Source organism: Culex pipiens, chromosome 3 (genome assembly GCF_016801865.2).
Source record: "Culex pipiens pallens isolate TS chromosome 3, TS_CPP_V2, whole genome shotgun sequence".
NCBI classification, from domain to species: Eukaryota; Metazoa; Arthropoda; class Insecta; order Diptera; family Culicidae; genus Culex; species Culex pipiens.
The window spans coordinates 1,843,676-1,871,464 of record NC_068939.1 but is presented as its reverse complement, the minus strand read 5'-3'; the positions used below and the strand labels follow the sequence as shown (position 1 = coordinate 1,871,464).

The window sequence follows — 27,789 nt, the reverse complement described above, 5'->3', positions numbered from 1 at the left end:
CGGACATCGTTTACATACATTTAAATGAGATCCGGCTTCAAAAAAGTACATAAATATCACTTAAGTAGTCATAACTCGAGACAGGGTTGCCAGATCGTCAATGTTGTGGACTCATTGGAAAGGTCTCTCGATTACCTATCCAACGATGGGTCGGATGATGGATCCGGACATCGTTTACATACATTTAAGTGAGATCCGGCTTCATAAAAGTACATAAATATCACTTAAGTAGTCTTAACTCGAGACAGGGTTGCCAGATTTTTAATGTTGTGGACTCGTTGGAAAGGTCTCTCGATTACCTATCCAACGATGGGTCGGATGATGGATCCGGACATCGTTTACATACATTTAAGTGAGATCCGGCTTCAGAAAAGTACATAAATATCACTTAAGCAGTCTCAACTCGAGACAGGGTTGCCAGATTTTTAATGTTGTGGACTCGTTGGAAAGGTCTCTTGATTACCTATCCAACGATGGGTCGGATGATGGATCCGGACATCGTTTACATACATTTAAGTGAGATCCGGCTTCAAAAAAGTACATAAATATCACTTAAGTGGTCATAACTCGAGACAGGGTTGCAAGATCTTCAATGTTGTGGACTCATTGGTAAGGTCTCTTGATTACCTATCCAACGATGGGTCGGATGACGGATCCGGACATCGTTTACATGCATATAAATGAGATCCGGATATATGTGAAAACACATTTTTATACATAACTTTTGAACTAGTTATCGAAACTTCAAACAATTCAATAGCGATGTATGGGACCCTAAACCAAGTCGAATGCAACTGGTTTGGTCAAAATCGGTTCAGCCAGTGCTGAGAAAACTCAGTGAGAATTTTGGTCACATACATACATACACACACACATACACACACACATACACACACACATACACACACACATACACACACACAGACATTTGTTCAGTTTTCGATTCTGAGTCGATATGTATACATGAAGGTGGGTCTTCGAGCTTTTAATAAAAAGTTCATTTTTAGAGCAGGATTATAGCCTTACCTCAGTGAGGAAGGCAAAATGACTTCGCACTCTGAAACCAATAAAACTCAAGCTTATACTCAAAAAAATGAGTTCGCGTATACGTGAACAGCGTTCATGCCACCGGGAACCAGGAAGAAAACTGTTCAACTTTTATAGTGCATTGCACCATGAAAGTGAACAGTTTTCTTTCTTGTTCCCGAACCCCGAGCAGACGGAAATAACTTGGGAATAACATTCTTTGTTATTTGAAAATACTAGGCCAATAACATTTTATGTTATTTATAACAAGATTTGTTATTCGCCGTTATGATTTTTGCCTTCCTCACTGAGGTAAGGCTATAATCCTGCTCTAAAAATGAACTTTTTATTAAAAGCTCGAAGACCCACCTTCATGTATACATATCGACTCAGAATCGAAAACTGAACAAATGTCTGTGTGTGTGTATGTGTGTGTGTATGTGTGTGTGTATGTGTGTGTGTATGTGTGTGTGTATGTATGTATGTGACCAAAATTCTCACTGAGTTTTCTCAGCACTGGCTGAACCGATTTTGACCAAACCAGTTGCATTCGACTTGGTTTAGGGTCCCATACATCGCTATTGAATTGTTTGAAGTTTCGATAACTAGTTCAAAAGTTATGTATAAAAATGTGTTTTCACATATATCCGGATCTCATTTATATGCATGTAAACGATGTCCGGATCCGTCATCCGACCCATCGTTGGATAGGTAATCAAGAGACCTTACCAATGAGTCCACAACATTGAAGATCTTGCAACCCTGTCTCGAGTTATGACCACTTAAGTGATATTTATGTACTTTTTTGAAGCCGGATCTCACTTAAATGTATGTAAACGATGTCCGGATCCATCATCCGACCCATCGTTGGATAGGTAATCAAGAGACCTTTCCAACGAGTCCACAACATTAAAAATCTGGCAACCCTGTCTCGAGTTGAGACTGCTTAAGTGATATTTATGTACTTTTCTGAAGCCGGATCTCACTTAAATGTATGTAAACGATGTCCGGATCCATCATCCGACCCATCGTTGGATAGGTAATCGAGAGACCTTTCCAACGAGTCCACAACATTAAAAATCTGGCAACCCTGTCTCGAGTTAAGACTACTTAAGTGATATTTATGTACTTTTATGAAGCCGGATCTCACTTAAATGTATGTAAACGATGTCCGGATCCATCATCCGACCCATCGTTGGATAGGTAATCGAGAGACCTTTCCAATGAGTCCACAACATTGACGATCTGGCAACCCTGTCTCGAGTTATGACTACTTAAGTGATATTTATGTACTTTTTTGAAGCCGGATCTCATTTAAATGTATGTAAACGATGTCCGGATCCATCATCCAAACCATCGTTGGATAGGTAATTGAGAGACCTTTCCAATGAGTCCACAACATTGACAATCTGGCAACCCTGTCTCGAGTAATGACTACTTAAGTGATATTTATGTACTTTTTTGAAGCCGGATCTCATTTAAATGTATGTAAACGATGTCCGGATCCATCATCCAAACCATCGTTGGATAGGTAATTGAAAGACCTTTCCAATGAGTCCACAACATTGACGATCTGGCAACCCTGTCTCGAGTAATGACTACTTAAGTGATATTTATGTACTTTTTTGAAGCCAGATCTCATTTAAATGTATGTAAACGATGTCCGGATCCATCATCCAACCCATCGTTGGATAGGTAATCGAGAGACCTTTCCAACGAGTCCACAACATTAAAAATCTGGCAACCCTGTCTCGAGTCATGACTACTTAAGTGATATTTATGTACTTTTTTGAAGCCGGATCTCACTTAAATGTATGTAAACGATGTCCGGATCCATCATCCGACCCATCGTTGGTTAGATAATCAAGAGACCTTTCCAACAAGACCACAACATAGAAGATCTGGCAACCCTGTCTCGAGTTATGACCACTTAAGTTATATCTGTGTACTTATTTTTCTGGATCTAAAAAAATAGCTGAAATATGTGTCTAAATCACTCATATTACCCATTGTTGGTAAAAAGTGAGGAAGGCATCAACCACATAGGTGGATTAAGGTAGTTTTTTGTTATTGGATTGTTATTGTAATAACAGACTAATAACATTTTTCGTTATTTTTCGAACAAATCTTTGTTATTATTTTTTGTTATTTTAACAACTAATCCGATCATCCCAATAACGTTTGGAGTTATTCTTCCATAACAAAAAATGTTATTCTCAAGTTGTTTTTGCTGTCAATCAATATCAGACCAATAACAATTTTTGTTATGATAACATAAACTGTTATTGAACTCTTATGCAAAAATGGATTTTTCAAGATTATTCCATAACACTTTCTGTTATTTTAACAGTATTTGTTATTGAAATGGCATGAATTTAGTTATTACCGTCTGTTCGGGAGCGTTCATACGTTTACGAGAACTAATTTTTTTGAGTGTAGTGATGTTTTAAACATGGTCTGATAACTTTTTTTTTGTGAAAATGTCAATTACATTCAGGTGTTCCACAATTGTGGGAGGCACAATAACATTCCACAATTATGAAACAGCCAATTTGGAGGCAGTGCTGGATAAAATAGTCTTGATTTGAGTTTTTTTGTTCAAAAGGTACTATTTTTACTAGTGAAATTGCAAGAGAATTCTAAATAAAGGTCCTAAAAATATCAGGGACGACAGAAAAGTTGTATTTTGCATCCTATTGACAAATTACCACAAAAGTGTTCCAAATTTGTGGGTGTTCCGAATATGTGGGTTGACTGTATTAAAAAAAACGCTTTTCAACTAATTTCTTAAAAATCACATTTTTCCAAACTATATCTTTTCATCTATTTTATATATTAGCTATCCAGTCCAGAGTTAAGCTTTAAAGTTAAAATAATTTAAAGATGAAAAAAATCATAGCAGAATTTACAAATAGATCAAATGGAAAACTTTATCTGCTGTTTTGAAGGTCTCGGAACCAAAGAGCCTAGTTTTACGAAATATTCCAAAATATGGTGAATATCTATTTAAAAGATTATGAATAGGACACCTTCCGTAAAAAAATTGCAGCACTCAGAGCAACATTATAATTTATTCAACAAAAAAATGTTTGCAAAAGTTTGAAAGGTTTACAGCATTTCGTCAGCTGAATTATCAATATCTTTTCTCAGCTATCTTAATTTGGTCAGATAAAAAAGAATAAAACACAGCAAATTATTAATCGATTAATAACTGTTATGATTGTTTTTCGTCATCACATTTTTTTTTTTGGTTCGAGAAGTTTAGGCAAATTCCATTTGATGATGATTTAGAAACATCTTTCTTTAATCATTGAATCAACTGAAATGAATCTCAAAATATTACAATTTCTGGTATACTTCAGCTAATTCTATTTTGAGGAGAGATTTAAAAAATAAATGATTTAATATAATTCATTTTTTTAAACTTATTTTATAATGGGAACATTTATATCTTTATAAATGAAACATTTTTTCAAAACTTGTTCATACGCACTTAACCAAATCTCAAATAATTTTAAAAATGTGTTTAATTTATAATTTTTATCCACGTTCAGTAACATATTATAATCTTTAACTCTTGACATAAAAAAACTCGTAGGTATAGCTGTTAAAATTGTTTGGCTTCCTTTCCAAACAATTTAACAGCTAAACTTACGAGTTGTTTTAAATAGAATTCAAAAATTTTGTACTATTTTTTTTTTTTAAATTTTGTACTATTTTTTTTCAATTTCGTGGCATTGATCAAATTTCACGACCCTTAAAATATTTCATGGATTTCGCGGCTTCCACAAAATCACGAAAAATATCTAGCTCTTACTTTTATTCTTTCAAGTAAAAACACATTTTGAAAAATGTCAATGTAAATATTTGTTTGGGCAATATTATAAAAAAAGATAAAGATAAAATTATTGATATTTTGTGGTCCAAACCAGCAGAATACATTAGAGTGTAACAAAAATGGCTTTTTGGCGAGCATTCAGGGGTTTGTTCCGGTGGGCATACTGAGTCCAAATCCCAAATGTGAGCTTGATTGGACTTTTTGAAAAAAAAATGCCAAACTTTGAAGGTCTGTACCGAGCTCCAGGGTGCTTCAAACTTCTATGTTATTTACACCAAAAGATGCGCAAGGATCTGGCCAAAACGCCAATGATGTTGAAAATAAACGCTTCAGTGACCAAAGTGCCAACACAAAACTTTTTTTAACAAGACTTTTTCACGGGTAATATCCCATTCAAAACTAAAATGCAAAGCGACAGCTCCTGTTAATTCCAATCAAGCTCATATTTGGAATTTGAGCTCAGTGCTCGCCAAAAAGCAATTTTTGTTACATTCGAACAAAACATGTTTTGAAAAAAATGAGACAAATCATAACACTAGAAAAATAATTATATCCAATCAATGTAATGTTTTCACTTGAATAAGGTTAAATTCATAAGTATATTTTTTCTTGTGAGAGTCTAACTAGTTACAGACTCATCACAACAATAACAATATTACAATGATGATTGAAATTACTTTACCTTAATTTGCTAGCATAATCCAGTTGCACTCGTTACGCAAGAACGTTCTGGATGCTAGGATTGCTGTACGGGTCGCGTGTGATAAACCCAATTAACATTTTGAGTATTACACATTGACTACAATCCTCCTCGAAACGTGCTTCTCTAGTGCGTACAGATTATTCTCATCCCTCGCACGCATCGACAATTACATCTACATCTTGATTGCGACGACGCTCATACCAATCATAAATCAACCTGGTCCGGACCCCGTTTTAGATGGACGAGTTTTCCCACCGATACCCCGGTTCTGGGAGCTCTGAGAAGTTATGCAACCAATTAGAACGCAGTTTATCGCACCCAATCGAAGTGCAATTGTTCCGATTGGAGACCGCTCCAATTGTCTTTGAGCAGTGGGAAAAGCGGGAAACCCCTTGCTGTTTTCCGGGAGTTTGCATAAGTAATATAGTGTGATGATTAGTTTTTGTGGAAGTCTAAGGGAAATTTTCCTAGATCTTGATTAAGAAAATCTTAAATCAATTATCAACAATGTTGCTTTAACTTAACTTTCTTTACAAAAGCAAAGTTTTGTATTGTCTCTAAAACAATGATTGATAAATAAACTCAAAAATAACTTGCCCTTTAACCCTTTTATCAGTAAATCAATATTATCTTAATCGCATCAATCAAAAATCAAAAACACTCCACCCAAACAACCCGATTAAAACATGATTGAGCAATCTCGTTCGCGCTGTCTCCCTGTAATCAAGTCATAAGGCCTATCGGGATGACATACAGCGCCACGGCGGCATGCTCGATATGGTTTAACCTTCGTTTGGTGCTCAGCCATGCTTAACCACAGGGGCAGCACTGCCGTGGCCGTCGCCGTCAATCGATTTATTTTCCTTAGACCCAGACGTCTTAATCACATGCTACCCTGCAAAAGCGCGCGAGCGTTTCTTTCCGATTTTCCTCCGCCATTCATCAATGCAGCTCTTTTCATTCAGCCAACCCATCGCGATCGATCGAGACCGGGAGAGAGAAAGAGATGGCGTTTTGGCGGCAACCCACGATAAAAAAAGCCAATCGATTACAGGCTATTATTATTAGCAGCCCATTATCGTATTACTCACATTAAGTGGCATGATGAGCGGGTTGCAGGTGAGGTGGGGGTTGCCCTTTTGGCGGATTTTTCACGGGTGAAAACACGGGGCTATAATTTCAAGCCGGCTGTGGACCCCAGGGGTCACAACGGTTGGTCACCGTGGTGGAGTGCCGCACGTAACGAACAGTTAGCTGAACTTGGCTGAATCAACCTTGATCTTACCAACCCGGCTGGTGATGAGTTCCTGGTGAGATAGTGGTACTGGTTGCACCCCCTCAATCGGGCAGTGCTGCTAATCCGATGTGAAAAAGGACAATATGATCATTAATTTGTCGCTGGTGGCAGCACGCAAACAGTTGCCATTAGAATGGGAAGTTGCGACCAGTCAAATAAATTACCTGATCTGTATCTATCAAGGAAAGTCAGTGAACTGGGAAAACGAGCAATTAGAATAGAAAATCTTTATTCCCTCAGAGCAACAGATGATATTCGTGGATATTTTGGGCAAAACAAATGATTTTTGGTATTTATCATTGCAATAATTTTATAGACTTTGTTCAATGTGCAGTTCTCTCAGATTTCAGTCATTCGATTTTTTTTGTATTTTTTAATCCAGCTAAAACATTTTTGGTGCCTTCGGTATGCCCAAAGAAGCCGTTTTGCATCATTAGTTTGTCGATATAATTTTCCATACAAATTTCGCAGCTGTCCATATAAAAATGATGTATGAAAATTCAAAAATCTGTATCTTTTGAAGGAATTTTTTGATCGATTTGGTGTCTTCGGCAAAGTTGTAGGTATGGATGAGGACCACACTAAAAACAAATGATGATTTTCTATTTAACTTTTTGTCACTTAAACTTGATTTGCAAAAAAAAACTCTTTTTATTTTTTTTTATATGTTTTAGAGGACATCAAAAGCCAACTTTTTAGATATTTACAGGTTCCCGGGCAGACGGTAATAACTAAATTCATGCCATTTCAATAACAAATACAGTTAAAATAACAAAAAGCGTTGTGGAATCTTCTTGGAAAATCCATTTTTGCATAAGGGCTTATTGGGATGACCGGATTAGTTGTTAAAATAACCAAAAATAATAACAAAGATTTGTTCGAAGAATAACTAAAAACGTTATTAGTCTGTTATTACAATAACAATCCAATAACAAAAAATTCATAACAACGAATAACAAATCTTGTTATGAATAACATAAAATGTTATTGGCCTAGTATTTTCAAATATCAAAAAATGTTATGCCTACGTTATTTCCGTCTGCTCGGGTTGTGCCAAAAATCGTTGACCGAGTTATAGTTTTTTAATCGATACTGATTTTTAAAAAATCGAAATATTGGCCGAAAAAAATGTTCTGTTCAATTTTTCGATGCAAAATCAAATATTCAATCAAAAAGTACTTCAGTAAAATTTTGATAATTTGCACCGTTTTCAAGTTAAAGCCATTTATAGGCAATTTTTTAAAAAGAGTCGAAGTTTTTATTTTTTTAAATTAGTGCACAGTTTTGCCCACTTTCGAAAAAAAATATATTTGAAGAGCTGAGAAAATTCTCTATATTTTGCTTTTTAGAACTTAGTTGATACGACCCTTAGCTGCTGAGATATTGCCATGCCAAGGTTTAAAAACAGGAAAAGTGATGTTTTCTAAGTCTCACCCAAACAACCCACCATTTTCTAATGTCGATATCTCAGCAACTAATGGTCCGATTTACAATGTTAAAATATGAAACATTCGTGAAATTTTCCGTTCTTTTCGAAAACAAAAATTTGAAATCAAAACTACCATTTCAAAAGGGCGTTATAATCAATGTTTGGCCCTTTTGAAATGTTGATGTCCTCTAAAACATTTAAAAAAGTGACAAAAAGTTAAATAAATAATCACCAAAAAAAATTTTACCCTGTATCATTTTTTTTTCATTGTAGTCCTTGTCCATACCTACAACTTTGCCGAAGACACCAAATCGATCAAAAAAATCCTTCAAAAGATACAGATTTTTAAATTTTAATGTATAATTTTTGTATGGACAGCTGCCAAATTTGTATGGAAAATTATATGGACAAACTAATGATGCAAAATGGCATCTTGGGGCATACCAACTTAAGAAATGTAAGAAATGGAAAATCCTGATTTTCCAACAAATTGTATGAGGGGTCTTAACGATCACTTAACGGAAATTGTCCACGATGAGGGGGGGGGTTAGATTTCCGCGTGGTTTATGGATGGTCCTTTAAATGTCAAATTAATATTTTAAAGAAATCTGATTTTTAAACATTGTTAGAAATTCTAATCAAAAAATTATGTCTATTGGGGAACACTGAAAAAGTTGCATTCGTAATTTTTATTCATTACAATATTTTTATCAATCAGTTGTCCAATCACAAGATGAAAGTCATAACAAGTTTTCTCAAGTTTTTTTTTCGGTGAAGAAATATTAAAAAAGGCATTTAGTTATTGAATAGGCAATCAACTAATCAATTTTGACTAAAATTGGGTCGAAGTATGGGTTTGAAAAGTCCTATACGAACCCTCGGATAATCGAACTTCGGATAATCGAGTCTGAACTGTAAAGTGAATCCACGTTAAATCAGTAGGATCCAGATCAAATGTGCTCTTATTATGCTAAAATTTGGCATTGAGGCCACAACAAAAAAGACCTTTTTTGGCGATTAGGGTCGTTCTCCTCGAAATAGGATGGTTCAAAAAATTGCATTTTTCAACGATTTTTGCCAAAAAAAACTCAATTTTCAAAAACCTATATCTCCTGAACGGCATAAAAAGGTGATTAAATGAACCCAAAATGGAAAAGAACTGAGACATTTCATATAAATAAAAACTAGCTTGGAGTAATGATCGATATTTGAACTGGCAACGATCAATTTTTCGCTTCAACAATTTCAAATATGATAGCATTTAAGCATATTTGAAATCTAAAAAATACCATTTGTGCTATTTTGTAAGACATCTACTGAGCAGTTCTCTAGGATTTCGGTCATTCGATTTTTTTTGTATTTTTTAATCCGACTGAAACTTTTTTGGTGCCTTCGGTATGCCCAAAGAAGCCATTTTGCATCATTAGTTTGTCCATATAATTTTCCATACAAATTCGGCAGCTGTCCATACAAAAATGATGTATGAAAATTCAAAAATCTGTATCTTTTGAAGGAATTTTTTGATCGATTTGGTGTCTTCGGCAAAGTTGTAGGTATGGATACGGACTACACTGGAAAAAAATAATACACGGTAAAAAAAATTTGGTGATTTTTTTATTTAACTTTTTATCACTAAAACTTGATTTACAAAAAAACACTATTTTTAATTTTTTTTTATTTTTTGATATGTTTTAGAAGGCATAAAATGACAACTTTTCAGAAATTTCCAGGTTGTGCAAAAAATCACTGACCGAGTTATGAATTTTTTAATCAATACTGATTTTTTCAAAAAATCGAAATTTTGGTCGTAAAAATTTTTCAACTTCATTTTTCGATGTAAAATCAAATTTGCAATCAAAAAGTACTTTACTGAAATTTTGATAAAGTGCACCGTTTTCAAGTTATAGCCATATTTAAGTGACTTTTTTTGAAAATAGTCGCAGTTTTTCATTTTTTTAAATTAGTGCACATGTTTGCCCAGTTTTGAAAAAAATAGTTTTGAAAAGCTGAGAAAATTCTCTATATTTTGCTTATTTGGACTTTGTTGATACGACCTTTAGTTGCTGAGATATTGCAATGCAAAGGTTTAAAAACAGGAAAATTGATGTTTTCTAAGTTTCACCCAAACAACCCACCATTTTCTATCGTCAATATCTCAGCAACTAATGGTCCGATTTTCAATGTTAATATATGAAACATTTGTGAAATTTTCCGATCTCTTCGAAAAAAAATATTTTTGGAATTTTCAAATCAAGACTAACATTTCACAAAGGCCAAACATTCAATATTACGCCCTTTTAAAATGTTTGTCTTGATTTGAAAATTCCAAAAATATTTTTTTCGAAAAGATCGGAAAATTTCACAATTGTTTCATATATTAACATTGAAAATCGGACCATTAGTTGCTGAGATATTGACGATAGAAAATGGTGGGTTGTTTGGGTGAAACTTAGAAAACATCAATTTTCCTGTTTTTAAACCTTTGCATTGCAATATCTCAGCAACTAAAGGTCGTATCAACAAAATCCAAATAAGCAAAATATAGAGAATTTTCTCAGCTTTTCAAAAATATTTTTTTCAAAACTGGGCAAACATGTGCACTAATTTAAAAAAATGAAAAACTGCGACTATTTTCAAAAAAGTCACTTAAATATGGCTATAACTTGAAAACGGTGCACTTTATCAAAATTTTAGTAAAGTACTTTTTGATTGCAAATTTGATTTTACATCGAAAAATGAAGTTGAAAAATTTTTACGACCAAAATTTCGATTTTTTGAAAAAATCAGTATTGATTAAAAAATTCATAACTCGGTCAGTGATTTTTTGCACAACCTGGAAATTTCTGAAAAGTTGGCATTTTATGTCTTCTAAAACATATCAAAAAATAAAAAAAAATAAAAATAGTGTTTTTTTGTAAATCAAGTTTTAGTGATAAAAAGTTAAATAAAAAAATCACCAAATTTTTTTTTACCGTGTATTATTTTTTCCAGTGTAGTCCGTATCCATACCTACAACTTTGCCGAAGACACCAAATCGATCAAAAAAATCCTTCAAAAGATACAGATTTTTGAATTTTCATACATCATTTTTGTATGGACAGCTGCCGAATTTGTATGGAAAATTATATGGACAAACTAATGATGCAAAATGGCTTCTTTGGGCATACCGAAGGCACCAAAAAAGTTTCAGCCGGATTAAAAAATACAAAAATTAAAATTGAAGAAAAAAGACCGATTTCGTAGAGAATTGCTCTACTGTAAAAAGATAGGACGTGTCGATAGCACACAAGCGACGATGTATTAGTTGAGAACAAAACCAAAAATTGTACGACATGTTTTTTTTGTAAAAAGTCTGTTGATCGTGCACTATCATAAGAGCAGTTCTCTAGGATTTCGGTCATTCGATTTTTTTTGTATTTTTTAATCCGACTGAAACTTTTTTGGTGCCTTCGGTATGCCCAAAGAAGCCATTTTGCATCATTAGTTTGTCCATATAATTTTCCATACAAATTCGGCAGCTGTCCATACAAAAATGATGTATGAAAATTCAAAAATCTGTATCTTTTGAAGGAATTTTTTGATCGATTTGGTGTCTTCGGCAAAGTTGTAGGTATGGATACGGACTACACTGGAAAAAAATAATACACGGTAAAAAAATTTGGTGATTTTTTTATTTAACTTTTTATCACTAAAACTTGATTTACAAAAAAACACTATTTTTAATTTTTTTTATTTTTTGATATGTTTTAGAAGGCATAAAATGCCAACTTTTCAGAAATTTCCAGGTTGTGCAAAAAATCACTGACCGAGTTATGAATTTTTTAATCAATACTGATTTTTTCAAAAAATCGAAATTTTGGTCGTAAAAATTTTTCAACTTCATTTTTCGATGTAAAATCAAATTTGCAATCAAAAAGTACTTTACTGAAATTTTGATAAAGTGCACCGTTTTCAAGTTATAGCCATATTTAAGTGACTTTTTTGAAAATAGTCGCAGTTTTTCATTTTTTTAAATTAGTGCACATGTTTGCCCAGTTTTGAAAAAAATATTTTTGAAAAGCTGAGAAAATTCTCTATATTTTGCTTATTTGGACTTTGTTGATACGACCTTAAGTTGCTGAGATATTGCAATGCAAAGGTTTAAAAACAGGAAAATTGATGTTTTCTAAGTTTCACCCAAACAACCCACCATTTTCTATCGTCAATATCTCAGCAACTAATGGTCCGATTTTCAATGTTAATATATGAAACATTTGTGAAATTTTCCGATCTCTTCGAAAAAAATGTTTTTGGAATTTTCAAATCAAGACTAACATTTCACAAAGGCCAAACATTCAATATTACGCCCTTTTAAAATGTTTGTCTTGATTTGAAAATTCCAAAAATATTTTTTTCGAAAAGATCGGAAAATTTCACAATTGTTTCATATATTAACATTGAAAATCGGACCATTAGTTGCTGAGATATTGACGATAGAAAATGGTGGGTTGTTTGGGTGAAACTTAGAAAACATCAATTTTCCTGTTTTTAAACCTTTGCATTGCAATATCTCAGCAACTAAAGGTCGTATCAACATAGTCCGAATAAGCAAAATATAGAGAATTTTCTCAGCTTTTCAAAAATATTTTTTTCAAAACTGGGCAAACATGTGCACTAATTTAAAAAAATGAAAAACTGCGACTATTTTCAAAAAAGTCACTTAAATATGGCTATAACTTGAAAACGGTGCACTTTATCAAAATTTTAGTAAAGTACTTTTTGATTGCAAATTTGATTTTACATCGAAAAATGAAGTTGAAAAATTTTTACGACCAAAATTTCGATTTTTTTAAAAAATCAGTATTGATTAAAAAATTCATAACTCGGTCAGTGATTTTTTGCACAACCTGGAAATTTCTGAAAAGTTGGCATTTTATGTCTTCTAAAACATATCAAAAAATAAAAAAAATTAAAAATAGTGTTTTTTTGTAAATCAAGTTTTAGTGATAAAAAGTTAAATAAAAAAATCACCAAATTTTTTTTTACCGTGTATTATTTTTTCCAGTGTAGTCCGTATCCATACCTACAACTTTGCCGAAGACACCAAATCGATCAAAAAATTCCTTCAAAAGATACAGATTTTTGAATTTTCATACATCATTTTTGTATGGACAGCTGCCGAATTTGTATGGAAAATTATATGGACAAACTAATGATGCAAAATGGCTTCTTTGGGCATACCGAAGGCACCAAAAAAGTTTCAGCCGGATTAAAAAATACAAAAATTAAAATTGAAGAAAAAAGACCGATTTCGTAGAGAATTGCTCATAATCAAAACATAGAATAACGTTTTAATAACATCAGAAAGGTTTTTTAAAAAATAGAAAAAAATATAGAAGAAACTATTGTTCTACACGTTGGAAACCGTACTTAACAATAAAACATTCCAGACTCGGTAATCCTAAGGCCATGGAAAAATTTCACTTCGGATAATCAAATCACAAATATTATTTTTAGTTGTCTTAAGCTGGTACAAATTTTATTTAAAGTACCTGAAAAGGTTGTTTTCTATAGCAACAAACTGAAGGTAGATGGTAGGTTGAAAAGCTCAGTGTGACAAAAATGAGTATATTTCCCCTACAATATGATGAAACGTAAATTTAAAATATAATTTTGATTTTTTTTTCTTATGAACATTTGTAAAAAAAAGCTAATAATCTTCTGCCAAAACAAGCAAGGTTACTTCTACTTGTTACCATAACAAAAATTCTAGATTTTTACTTCAAGTCTTTTTACAAGTCGAATTGATTAAGAATCATTTAATTTTAAAATTCGGTATAGTAATCTGGTATATTTCAACTATGGACCCGTTCTACTTCTACAATTCTATCACTATCACTAATTTTAACTCATTTTCATTCCATTTCAGCAAGAATCGTTTTAAATAATTAAATTTCAAACATTTCCAACCTCCTGTACACACGAACACAAAATATCCCTTCAAAAATCAACCCCTCTTTTCCAAACACCCAAACAACAACCGACAACCCCCCTATCTTTGTCTTCTCCGTATCTCTCTCTCTTTTTTGTCACCTCCTGCGAAAAAAAAAATCTGGAACCACCTCCTCCATTTCCAGCGGAACGGCACCCTAACGGAATACGCCACCATGCACACGGGCCACACGGGGATGGAAAAGTTCGGCTACTTTGACAAACTGAACGGCCTCGACCACATGCCCCAGTGGGAGAAGGAACCGTGCTCGAGCATCGAGGCGTCCGAGGGTTCGTTCTTCCCGCCGCGGGAGGTCACCAACTCGGACGTGGTGTACATCTACGACAAGGACCTGTGCCGGTCGCTGCCGCTGGTCTACCGCCACCCGGTCGAGAAGGATGGTGAGGGTTCTTTTTAGAGGTTACGGGTTGATCGTGGATTTTTAACATGATTGGTCTTTTTAGGGATTGGAGCGGATCTTTACACCCTGGCGGAGGATGCGTACGGGCCACCGAATGAGAACAACAGCTGCTACGACCACCCGGATTACAAGAAGTACCAAGGTCTGCAGAACATCAGCCCGTGCCAGTATGGTAAGATCGGTGTGATCGTCGACGGAGATCGTTTGCTAACCTCATATATTTGCAGGGGCTCCCGTGTACATCTCTAATCCGCACTTTTTCCAGTCGGACCCACAGCTGTTGGATGCAGTCGAGGGGTTGAAGCCCGAGAAGGACATTCATCAGACGTTCTTCAAAATTCAACCAGTGAGTTGGATTGGGATATGATCATGATCGAGTTATTTGAACACTTTTTCACCCCCACAGAAACTTGGAGTACCTCTGGAGGGTCAGGTCCGCGTCCAGCTCAATCTTCTAGTCGAGGAGTCATCCAACGTGATGGCGACCAAACACTTCAGGAACTTTGTCTTCCCGATCATGTGGCTCGAGGAGGTTCGTTTCTTGGGTCAAGCCCGCGTGATCGCGTCTAACTATTTCTCTATTTCAGGGCGTCAGTGAACTCACACCGCCGATCCGGCGCTGGATCTACCTGGCCACGGTGTTCGCCCCGACGGCGTTACCGATCGTGTCCTACGGCGCGATCCTGACCGGAACCTTCGCGCTGATCTACGTGTTTGTGCGCGCCTACAAGAACTTTGTGTTCACGTCGGATCCCGCGACCGAGTTCCTCGAGATGGGCCGACGGTCGATCCGCCGCGGCAGCAGCATGATCATCAACGGCCAGCACCGGATCCTGCTCCAGCGGGACAGCTACATCCTGCTGAACAACAACAACGTCAACGGACTGCACAACAACAATCTGCACAACCAGGAGCAACACCATCATCGCAACAAGGACCAAAGTTTGCTCAGCGAGGACGATTCGCCGGCCTAAGTCGGGGCTCGGTGACCTTGCGCCACTCGATCTTGCCAGAACTACTTAGGAACCAGAACCAGAAGAACCATTATTCTAATCATGTTTGGCGACTTTTTTCGCCCTCAATACGCGGTAAAACAATACGGTGATAGAGACTGTGTTTCATTATTGTGTGTTTTTAAGTTACTTCTCCCTAATATAGTCTAATTTCAAACCGTTTCAAATTCCATCGATGCTCATTCCAAATGACGATTGCTCAAGTTATCTAGAACAATAAATTGTATACATTCCGATGTTTATCATTTTATCAAGAAAAAAAAAGTTAGAGATTACACCATAAGTCATCTTTATTGTCAAAAGCGATCGTTAAACCACCTGTAAATAAATCTCAACGATACGCTTAACTTAGGTTAGTTCTAGTGAATAATTCAATTGTATGAACATTGTTTGAACTGTTTGCTCTGTAAATATACATATATTTTGTACATATTTCTTCACCGATCGTCTCTTTACTCTCTTATCCCGAGAAATGCCGTCTAACGACATGCCACCCCGAGGAAAAAAAAGCACGTGGTGGTCTCACTTGAACTTGATATCGACTCGAACTCGTGCGCTCCAATCAGCCAGCCGCTTATTAAAAGATAAGTCATTACCCGTGTCGCGCGGCGTCCAACGTGGTTCTGTTTACAGCGCCACCACCTTCCTAATTGTTTCCCTTACCTCCCCCGCCACACAGGCCACTTTATTGCGTAATTCGGCTGCTGCTGGGGAGATGAAATTAATTGGGCGTGATAGGTGGGAGTAGCGTTGATTTGTTTTTAATCACAACAATGTAGAATTTTCTTTTGAAGTTGCCCGGAAAAGTTGCCGGTGGAAAGTTCACAGGCCCTCCGGCGATACACTGTGGCAATGAGGGGGGAAATGTGGCAAGATTTGAAAGTCCTTTGAAGGGAAAGCGTTTTCTAAACAACCCGCGAGGAAATTACCATAATCTAATTAGGAAAGTGGCTTGTTTCTGGGAACGGTATAAGCGTTTGAGAACAAGGAGGTAATTAAACCATCAAAAGTATACTAATCGTGTTGGATAACTTTACAAGAGCTGGCACAGACAGATAGGTGTGTGTTTTGTTTGCTCTGCCGTTTTGAACAGCTTATGATACAGAAGTGAATTTTGAAACAAGCAAATCTAGAGGTTTTTTTAAAGGTCCTATAAGCTATCGTGATTTATATGTTTATAGGACCAACTGACAAAAAAACTCTAGAAATCTAGCTTAACAATATTTTTTTATTGATCCCAACACATACTTCTGCATTAGTTTTCTACTGAAATTTCCAAGGCAAATGAGCTGTGATTTTTGGTATGCCCTGAGCTAACGTCATGATCCGAAATCCAGACACTTTGTAGGGGAATTCTCATATAGGTATTTGGCAGGTTAGGATTCTGTTTTTATTCCATCCAAATTTCTCACTATCTAAACAAATCATTTTGCAAAACATTTTATGTAAAATTGCTCACCTTTAATTGCGCTATTTATTACTCGTTTTCAGTTGCTAACGGCTTTTGAAAGCTTAACCCTCTACTAAACATTTTTTTCGAAAATGTTTATTTTTCCCATGTTTAGGAGGTCATTTTGAGCAACTTTTTTTTCTACTGAAAATTCAACTTCTCTTGTTTTATGTTTTTTTTTTAAGTATTTTAAGTATTTATGTTTGCATTAATCTTATTAAGTGTATTTTTTTATTTTCTGATAGTATGTGGCTAATACTACCACCTCCTATCATGATCTTTTGTCTATTTAGTTTTTTTTTTCATATTTTACAGCAACTTTTTTATTTTTTTTTTTACATGTTTTTTCACAATTTTTACTCTAGAATGAAACCATTATTATTTAAATTGTTAAAAATTACTTAGATGCATAGTCTGGGGCAGTAAAAAAATCACTGCATACTTATTTAAACATATAATAAAGAAAATAGAAGTGAAACCCCCAGCCAAAGTTGACCCTAGATTGAATACATTTTTTTGAACATTGACAAAATTACATGAAACAAGTTACACTTCCAAACCATTTTTTTTTTTAATTTCAAAAGTTTTTTTTTTCATCCATGCGAAGTTGGGTTAAAGAGGGTTAAATTTAACGCCATAGTTCTGAAGGCCAACTTTAGGAGCCTATTGGAATTACATGCCGTTACATTTTCACCTTTTTATTATCGACTTTCTTTTAATGTTTTTCTAACGTTGACTAATCAAAAATCAGACAAACGTATACAAAAAAAAATCAGTGGATGCATAAAGCAAGTTAAACAAATAAAAACGCCTTGTTTAAGTTTTATAAAATTTTATGTAACATCAAAAGAAAATTTAAAAGGATAACCAAAAAAAAATATTGAGCTGCGTTTGTTTTTTTCCTATTTTTATCAAACAAATTATGCATGGAAGGTCCCGTGGTGTCGATCTTGGACTTAGATTATGACTTTCATTAAACATAAATATCACTTCAAATTCTATAAAACCATCAAAATTAATACTTTTTCTATTAAATATAAATATGAAACATGAGGGAAAAAACTGTTCAAAAGAATATCTAACTAAAGATTTGTAAAAGTTTAACAACGCTTTTCTTTCATAAAAAGTAATATTTTTTGATTCATCCATATACTGCCGCTCCAGTCTAGTCCGTCCCATATGTAAAAAGTGAGTGCTGAAATAACGCTGTTTGAAACCGAAAAAAAGTTTCACCGTATTTCTCATTCTAAATCAACAATTTCTATACAGTTTTTCATACAGTTATTTCTATATCAGTCTAATAAACACCACTATCATAAATTTGTTTAAAAAAAACTAACAATTTGGAGGTAAATTTGTGGAAATTTCAACAAAGGACCGACTTGACTTTATTTGTCCATAAATAAAGGCAGGTCAGTCATGGTATCAAGGTAGGCTTGAACATTTACACCAGTGGTTCAACCTGGTTCAACTGTCAATTTCTTGGTTTGTTTTGGTAGTTTTCCAAGTATGAATATTGATCACCAAATGATAAAAGTTTGTTTATTTCAGATTTTGATATAATTTCTAGATATCAAAATATGACCAGCAACGACATCAGAAATTGTGCAAATACTTCAGAGGCAAATGACATGTGACTGCAAATCTCAACTGCTGAACCCTTGAAATTAATTTCAAAAACTCCGCTTGTCGGAGGAGGGATCTCTTCCAGAACCTGGATCAAGCCTATTCATTCAAGACAAAATATACCTAATTGTATGTTGTAGGCATTAGCCATAACGGTATGATTTTCAATTTTTTCTATCTGTGGTTTTCCCTTGCACAAGTAAAAAGCACAAAAGCTTTTTATAATTTCACTTTTAATATTGAAATATTTCTCCAGAAACGATCAGATAATGATATTTTCAAGGTTTACGTATTCTGAAAGACATACTCTGTACAATTTAAATAATTCTGCATCCACTCAAACGATTTGCGAGACATTTCTATATGAGGAACTGACTTGCCTTTATTTTGCATATGGGACAGCACGAAAGTCATATTTATTTTGGAATTATTAGAACAAACATGATTTTTTTATTCAATAGGCTAAAAGAACATGTGAAAACAAGACTTTTGTTAAGTTTATCTCATTTTTGACAAAAATACATATGGGACGGACTAGATTGGAGCGGCAGTATACCACTTGGACATTTTAAGATAGTAGATAATGAATTGAAAACTGTTCGAAAAGTCACTTCAAACATAACTTCAAATTTGAGTATGATAGAAAATTGTGAAATGAAGTTCTCACCACCGCAAAAAGTGCTTTATTTTTTAGAAAAAGTCCATATAGTTATACCGCGACATAACCGGAATTATGTTCAACATAATGTTGCTAAAGTTAGTTCAATTCATCGAGATCGAGTTTGGTAAACGTATCATTGAAAATTTTGTGCATCCTAGGTACTTGAAGTTCACAACCGTGTTAGGGAAGCGTTTTATAGGTGGCCAGTTTTATGTAATGTAAGTACTTGACCTACCGATCATTTTGCTTGAAAATACTCTGCACTTTGGAAACTTTTTTAAACATTGGTTCAATAGTAAAGTTATTGTGCCAATGATAATATGAATAAAATTCGAATCGAACGGTACGAAAATCGCTCCACTTAGAATTGTCTGAAGGAGGATTTGAGATCACACAGTTTATTCACAGGAATAAAAGATAGTGTGACATGAACATTTCACCATTCAATAAACCATTGAATGACAGCTACACTGTTTTTAACAGAGTTGGTATTACCACTTAATTATTATTATTTTTTTTTTGTAGAGTTGATCACAGCATGAAAAGTAAATAAAGAAATTTGATTGAAAAACCAACCAAAGAAATACCAATAAAATATACTGGACAGAACCAAAGAAAACAAACGCCGAAATTTCGATTTGTAATTTATTTCGTATATTTTTCGCTAAAATTCCTACCCTAAAATAAAATGCTAGATATAACAAGTTAAGTGATAAAATAAAAGTAGAAATACTTTGCAGTTCAGTTTGCCGTTTGTGCAAACTTTCGTTCGTTTGGATGTGCATGTAAAATTTTACTTTGACGTTAATAAAATTGCAAAAAGATTTCTTCGGAGGGGGGTGGCAAGCACATGCACATGAATCGAGGCAAAATAAATTAAAATGCAAAAATGTGTTCTATTTCCACCGCATTCGATCCAACTGTGCCATCGGCCGTAACGCCAACTTGCACGCAATCATTCAGGCTCACGTTACGCGGCGTTTCGAGCAGCGCATCTCGGGAAATGGTTTGTGCCTTTGCTTTGCGCGTTACGATTTGGGTCGTTATGAAAGTTACGCTCCGTTACGGCAGCAAGGTATTGCGAGCATTGAGCAAAATTAAAGAGGAATCACGTTTTTTTTTGGAACGGTGGCAAATTGCGCCGCAACGGAGGGTTACTTTCACAACTCAGATTTTGTTATTTTTGTATTTTTTTTGGATGGAGGCAAGGATGTGTCACCAACTTAGTTGTGGTTGGTTACAGCTGGAATTGGTGGAGCGAGCTGTGAAAGTCGGGCCGAGGTGGTCCGTACCGGCTGGCAGTCCGGCTCGACAGGGTGTCGTTTCCGGTCATCATGTGGTGGTGAGGGGGCGCCACCAGCAGAACCGGCTGCAGGTTCAACGATTTGCGCGATCCGGCGATGCTAACGGCGTCCGTCACGTAGGCGTTGTTAATTTCACCTGGAACACGAGCGAAACATTTTTTTAATAGAGCAACTCTGGCTTATCGCGAACAGGTCGATGCGCCTACCTTTGTACATACTGCTCTGGTACTGTGGCTCCGGTTGAAGCCGGACGTGTCGCGTGGCGAGGATGAACGATAACGTCGCCAGGATGAACCCATCGATGCAAGCTGAAAACAATCGCAGATCTTAGATATCCCAAAGCTTCGGTTTAATGGTCGAACACTTACCAATTATCGCCAGGGGATACGCCCAGCGCAGTCCGCACAGACCCACCTCAAAGCGGTTCGACTCTGGGCCGCAAACCTTCCGGAATTCGTCAGAGTTCCAACCGAAGGGGAAGGAAACGCAGGCGATTACCATGCAGAGCGCTGAAAAATAAAAAGACAATGATTGAATGATTGATTGCTGGCGAAGAAAAGATAAAATTAGGGGTTGGTTTAGCCGATGAGCATCGATGAATGTAACGGCCTTAAAAAGTTTATCCGTTTTGAACGGCCAGCTGACCACAGTCGTGAAATGGAGAATTTCGTCATTCACTTAACCAAGACATTCCAACCAGCAGCATTAAACCTACAATAAATCAGGCAGCACTCCCATAATGTGCGCTCATCCCCCGTCGGTACTGAAGCCTCGTGAACTTCGTTTTTCCAAGGCATACAACTTGACATTTAAGCAGCCACGACCAAGCCAAGTCGCGCAATAAGGTTACACCGCAAATTGGAGCTTCACACAGGCAAGTTTGGTTTATTGTTTCGTTCCTGTTGGCTCACCTCACCACCATCGCAGCTTGGTGAAACCTGAGACCCCAGGAAACAATGAGATTGTCCCGCATCACGATATCAATCAGAAAACACCTTTTTCTGCAACAGAGAGCAAAGATGAATAATTGTGGAGCGAGATCCGATTTTGAGAGTGCCACCACGTGAGCGAGCGATTGCCCAACAGCTACATTATAAAACATTAGCATAATAAACGATCTACTAGATTAGCATAAAACACCATCAGCCAGCTCAACAATTCAGTTGGTAGTTCTGGTTCTGGGTGGGAAAATGGTGGGTACAAATCAATTGTTTTGCGATGAATGGCCAGCGCCAACTACAGGCGAGATGTGAAGAATTCTTGTTGGCTGAAAGGCCGAGCGACCTTTACTGGACATTTTTGGACCTTCGAGTTCTGGTGGAAATGAAAGGTAGACAGGCAGAAAAAAATGCACGCAATAGTTTTTTTTATGATTAATTTTTAAGGAAACATCGAAATACCTATTGAGGCTGCCAATATATGACCTTCTAGTGATAACAGAGACCATCTCCCATGGTTATTCCCATATAAACATTAACCCGCTTGAGACAAGCCTGTGTTGAAAAGTTCACATATCATTAATTTGGGTGATAAATAGTTCAATATTTCTGCAATGCAATGAAAAGTAATACTTTTCGTCACTGTTTTGATCATTGACGGTCACCAAACTTAAGCGGGTTCCACGTTAAGCATTAAAAGACCTAATCAATGTTTCTTTTTTTTAATCGCAATAAATTTGGCAAAGCGTTGCATGGAAAAGCTCGATTTTTTAGCATCCGTTGAGTTACTGTAAATTTATTTGAGATTACTAGTAATATTCTTATTAATAAGATATGTGAAATAAATTCAATAAAATATCGTTTGGAATAACCATAAGAAACAACTAATTTCTTATTCTTATCAAAACCTCATAAATTGTAGATTATCAAACTAAGTTCCAAGAAACAAAGATTTGACCACGATAGCGAAATAAAATGATTCATCAACATTTCCAAGAAAATAATAATTGACCACGATAACGAAACGGATCTTCAATTGTTTACTCGTATATAAACGTCGCGACAATTCTGCCAAAACCAGTTGTGCGAAGCAATTGCTAGTATGAAGAATTTACTAATCCTGATTGCCGTATTGGCCGTGGCCAGCGCGAAGTCAATCGACATCGATCCGTCCCAAGTTCAGCCGTTTGAGTCGATTGGAATAGGTTGGTCCCAGGTTCAGCCGATTGAGGACTCCGACCAGTACTGGGATCGTCTTCCAGCTGATCTGCAGTACCTGCGCAAGCAGGATCCGGATCGCAGGATTGTGAATGGTCAGGAAGCTACTCTGGGCCAATTTCCGTACCAAGTGTTCGTGGATTACCAGAGAAATGGTGGTTCTTATAGTTGTGGTGGATCAATTCTGAACAGCAACAACGTTTTAACTGCGGCTCATTGTGTATGGCGTGCCGAAGGAGGGATTGTCATCGCAGGAGCTCACAATCGCAGAATTGAAGAGCCCACCCAGCAGAGAATCCCGTTTGCCAAAGTTTATTATCATGCAGATTATACCGAACAACGCTTTCGAAACGACATTGCTGTTGTGCGTCTGATCCGCCACATTACGTTCAACAATCGTGTTCAACCTGTGCTGCTCCCTGCTCTAGGGGACAATCGTCAGTTTGCAGGCTTGACTGGAACCGTTTCTGGATTTGGGAGACTTTGCGATGATTGTGACTCATCAGATGTGCTCATGTATACTTCCAACACGATCGTATCGAATGCAGAATGTTTGGCTGTCTGGGGAAACCCTGAATCTATTCAGGATCAGAACCTCTGTTTGTCTACTGCCGGGGAAACTTCTACATGTCAAGGTGATTCTGGAGGTCCTTTGACCGTCATGGATGGTGGAAGAACAATGCAGGTCGGTATTGTGTCATTCGGGCATTCTTCTGGATGTGTCAGCAAGTATCCTAAGGTGTTTGCGCGTGTGACTTATTATCTAGATTGGATCTTGCATGTTCTGATTTTGTAGACTCTGCATGGAACCAACTTGATTTTCAACTGGCTTAGGTGTTTAAATGCAAATGAATAAAACTCACTAAAAGTGAAAAATGTGCAGTTTCAATTTATTACAAATATAATTTGTCCTATTCTCTCGCTAAATCAACTGAAATGAACGGGTGTGCTGAGCGTCATAAATACGAAAACTATGTAGGGGAGAGTGGGGAGACTTGATCCCCTTTTTTGTATCGCACATAACTCTGTCAATTTCTCACAAAACTATGATCTTTTTGCATTAATTGAAAGCTTAAACATTCAACTATGTTTGGCTGATAAGGGTATTTCATCAGATAAACTCTTCGAATCATGCCAAGCGTTTTAAAAAAATATTTTAAACCGGCATTTTAAAAATGTTAGGGGTAACTTGATCCCCCTTTCAACATTTTGAAGAAATCTTAAGCAAAATGTTTCTTATTCATCCAAACTTTTAATTTTCTATAAGTTACAGCAATTTCACATAAAACCTGAACGTTTGTGTTCAAAATATAACAAGTTTAGTATGTAAAATATTTAAGAACTTAAAATATTATTTTTTAGACCAAAATTAAGCATGTTTACAAAAGCTGGAAATTTTTGTTTACAAAACTTTTGAAAAAAGGTTCAAGCTGCAGTAAGTTACGTACAACTATACTGAAGGAAACTATGTATGAAAACCCAGCCCAATTAATTAATCTTGAGGCTGATTCCAGTGACTGTAAAAATGCAGGGATCAAGTCTCCCTAAACGCACTTTTTTAAAAAATTGATTGTAAAAAAAGTATGACGATAAATTTAACGTCAAATGCGTAAGGGCTTTGGAGTTGATATGTTTATCAAAGAATTCATGTATAAAAAATATTTTTTTGAATAATTTTTGAGTGTTTTCTATACATATCAAAACAAAGAAAAAAAAATCTCTTGGAAGTTTTTTGCAGCTCGTTTTAGAAAAATGTGTGTAACTCAATCTATATTTTTTTAAATTTTTTTCTTTGTTTTCTACAATGAGTTTTAGTTAATTTCGCACAACTTTCTAGAACAAAGCTAATTGTTTTACCCACATGCTGACGAGATACAGGCTTGGGATCAAGTGTCCCCGGGGATCAAGTCTCCCCACTCTCCCCTAATGCCAAAATGACGAAATTACAAAATATGGCCATTAGCATCTTCAATCTGAATCTGAGATAAAATCAAAATCGGGCGAATGACATTGACGTCATTCCGCCATAAAATGTCAGAATAGTCCTAGCCTTTGTTGGTGGTTCTATCGAGAAATTAAAAGTGAGAGTGTGTGCGTTAGGATGTAACAAAAATGACTTTTTGGCGGGCATTCAAGGGTTTGTTCCGGTGGGCATACTAAGCCCAAATCCAAAATTGAATTTTAAACCCGTAAAAAAAGATTTTTTCAAAAATGTCACTTTTCCAGGCATTTTGGCCACTAAATTGTTTATTTTAAACATCATTGGCGTGTAGGCCAGATCCTTGCGCATCTTTTGGTATATATAACCAGGCATGCATCCGCTCTAACTCCTCTTTTAGAAGAACTTGTTTGGCATTTCACGTAGAAGATACCCAGCATGTTGTGCCAGTGATTAGAATACGTTAATTACGCTTGCTTTTAGGCTCCCGAAGACCCTGAGAGATTATTGTGAAACCCAATCGAGGTATAGGTTAAGAACTCTTAATTGCACTCAAAGAGCTTTTGTAACTAATGGTGGGCTACTCCAGCATTAATGAGACCCCCCTCTTTGCCTCAGGGTCGGCATGTTAATCCGGAATCGGTAGGGAAACACTTAATTAGACTATTAGACAAAACAAACCCACTTTATTCAGGTTACTAGCGGTTTATTGGCAGACTCAAGCTGCGTAAGTACCTCACTTCCTAGTTCTCCCACTTCCTTACTAGCTAATCCTACCTCACACGTCCTTCTTCCTTCTTCTTCGTCGGGTCCTTTCCGGAACTGCTGCTTCCGCTTTAACTCCACTCTCAGCTCGCGTTCCTGGAACAACGGCTACACGCCTCCACCGACCTCCGGGACTCGGTCAACCGGGGCGGGACACGTCTTCCTCTCACGTTCAGCGACCACTATGGGCGGTCAGATACTGTTCTCGTACTCGACCCTCTTCTGCGCCACCTGCCTCGACGCTCCCGAGTATGGTGACGGACTCTGGGACCTCGGTAGATGAATCTACCGGTCTGCCTGGTTTCCGGCGTCGGTTGATGTAACGGCTGGCGAGGCTGGCGTCTTATCTCGCGACGGTTGGTCCGCAGACCAAAATGGCGGCGTCGCGAGGGCGGTTCCCACACCGGAACGGTGTCGCAGGCGATCCTCGTACGTGAGCGATCGTGCTCGGCGGTACGATGTACCGCGCGGGGAATACCGCGGGTGTCGGGTGGCTTACGGCGGACGAATGCGTCTGTGCCGGCCTGTACGCGAAGCGTACGAACACCGAGGGGTTCTGTGGGCACAATGGGACGGAAATTAGCGATGGCGGAGGGAGGTTGGACGGCGATAGATCGGGGAAGCAACGGTATTTACCTGGATGTCCACAAATCAACGCAGGCTCCTCCTGCTTGCGTCCGGATCTCCAGATCGTCGGACGGCTTTTCTCCGGGATGGCGTCTACCGGATCTTCCACTTCACTTATAAAATTTCACTACTTCGTGACGGTGATTTTCACGGATATCGACCGTCCTCTTCAAGATACCAGGCAAAGTGACCGTTGCAATGGCGGGGTTTTCCCAGCGATCCTCAACCTCCCCCTTCTGGACTCCTTCGTCCCATCGTCCCATCGTCTTGGTCATCGCCGCTACCCAAGGCGGGCGTTTGCGATGATCTCGTGCGCTCCTAGCGGTGACTAGCGCAACTAGCGGTGCAGCGTTGGTAGCGTCCGTAGGGGCTGGACAGCTACGCTAGTAGGTCGTTCTGCCCGCAAGCCTTCTCAAGTGCTCCCTCCGTAACTTGCCGCGGAACAAACGATCGCACTAATCTTGGGATGGAAATACTATAGGTTACACTCTCCCCTCGCTCGGGTAAAAAAAAATATTAGAACTAATATTTTTTTTTCTAACATTTTTCGTTTTGCACTGAGCACTATATACGATCCGCTTACCTCTGAACCACGAGACAAGAACAAAGAATTGACTGCACATCGTTGTTTTAACTCAAAGTAACCAGAAACATTTGAAAATTGAGTCCGTTGTACTAAGTCAAGTCAGAATACACAAGTTCACAACACTTATATCAATGGTAATGGGCGGGGTCATAAGTTATCATCGTCAACCTAAGTCGACTCCTCTCAGTTTCAAGGCCGAAACCTGTTACTGACCATCAACGTATATTTCAACTCCGGTCTCCAGCGATCTCCATTCTTGATATATTAACCGACATTGACAACATTTAAATTACAATATTTACAAGTCAAATAAATAAATAAATAAATAACAAATTAAAATATTTACAAATTAAAATTATACTCAAGCATGCAAATTTTTATAAATTTTGATTTTTTTTTATTTTTTTTTTGATTTTCAAATTTTCTGCTGCATGCAAATTACAAATAATACCATGGTAATAAATTAATTATATTCCGGAATAAACAAATTCAACAAATATCGCGATCAAAAACCTATTCGCATCAAGCGACGGTTGAAATAATTCACTACGTGAGTGTCGGAGATCTCCTTTATCGAACCAATTCGTGCTATAATCCTTATCGTTATCATTCGTATCAGTGTGTGTGCTGCTTCTTCGGGTTTGCTGAGTGACCTGAACCTGTCAAACTACTATTGGTGATAAAAAATGTGGCCTGTGCAAGATCGCGATGCGGTTGTTTGTGAGAAAATCGGCGATTTGTGTAGAAATGGGAATTTATTTATTATTTTCCTGATACGTATCAGTTTAAAAAGGTACCTGTCATACCTTGGCAACACTGCGCGCCGAGAGTGTCACCACCCGTTTGACACCACCTTGACGGTGCGCTCCGCGACCGAGTTGCCGCGCTGACAAACGTCATTCTCACAACAACCACAAGCAGAGCAACAACGTGGAATTTACTCTTTATACTTAAACCTAGTTTAATAAATGTATTAA

General features: G+C 36.8%; 3 protein-coding genes across 6 annotated transcripts in view; 2 read left to right on the top strand and 1 right to left on the bottom strand.

The window, feature by feature from the left end:
* The window catches only part of LOC120423010 (lysosome membrane protein 2), a 65,996-nt gene extending 49,857 nt beyond the window's left edge, over positions 1–16,139 (top strand). For both annotated transcript variants that reach the window (XM_039586641.2, XM_039586642.2), the window contains 5 exons: positions 14,410–14,665; positions 14,729–14,857; positions 14,913–15,031; positions 15,092–15,217; positions 15,273–16,139. In XM_039586641.2, coding sequence (XP_039442575.1) covers positions 14,410–14,665; positions 14,729–14,857; positions 14,913–15,031; positions 15,092–15,217; positions 15,273–15,659 — 1,017 coding nt within the window. In that variant the 3' untranslated portion in view covers positions 15,660–16,139. The remainder of the gene's footprint in view (positions 1–14,409; positions 14,666–14,728; positions 14,858–14,912; positions 15,032–15,091; positions 15,218–15,272) is intronic.
* A 3,927-nt stretch (positions 16,140–20,066) lies between these two features.
* LOC120423022 (LHFPL tetraspan subfamily member 3 protein) overlaps positions 20,067–27,789 on the bottom strand; it is a 62,662-nt gene continuing 54,939 nt past the window's right edge. For all 3 annotated transcript variants that reach the window (XM_039586662.2, XM_039586664.2, XM_039586665.2), the window contains exons 5-7: positions 21,108–21,248; positions 20,946–21,047; positions 20,067–20,875 (exon numbers count right to left, since the gene is read on the bottom strand). In XM_039586662.2, the coding sequence (XP_039442596.1) occupies positions 20,673–20,875; positions 20,946–21,047; positions 21,108–21,248 (446 nt within the window). In that variant the 3' untranslated portion in view covers positions 20,067–20,672. The remainder of the gene's footprint in view (positions 20,876–20,945; positions 21,048–21,107; positions 21,249–27,789) is intronic.
* On the top strand, positions 22,775–23,765 carry LOC120423023 (trypsin-1-like). The gene is made up of 2 exons (XM_039586666.2): positions 22,775–23,332; positions 23,444–23,765. The coding sequence occupies exons 1-2, from the start codon at positions 22,780–22,782 to the stop codon at positions 23,689–23,691; spliced, it is 801 nt and encodes a 266-aa protein (XP_039442600.1). The 5' UTR covers positions 22,775–22,779; the 3' UTR covers positions 23,692–23,765.

What these genes read in the sequence shown, in the direction of transcription:
- LOC120423023 (XM_039586666.2), top strand. Translation starts at nt 22,780, where the DNA reads ATGAAGAATTTACTAATCCTGATTGCCGTATTGGCCGTGGCCAGCGCG. An exon ending in CCCTGCTCTAGGGGACAATC is followed by an intron (nt 23,333 to 23,443) that starts GTCAGTTTGCAG and finishes TATCGAATGCAG; the next exon opens with AATGTTTGGCTGTCTGGGGA.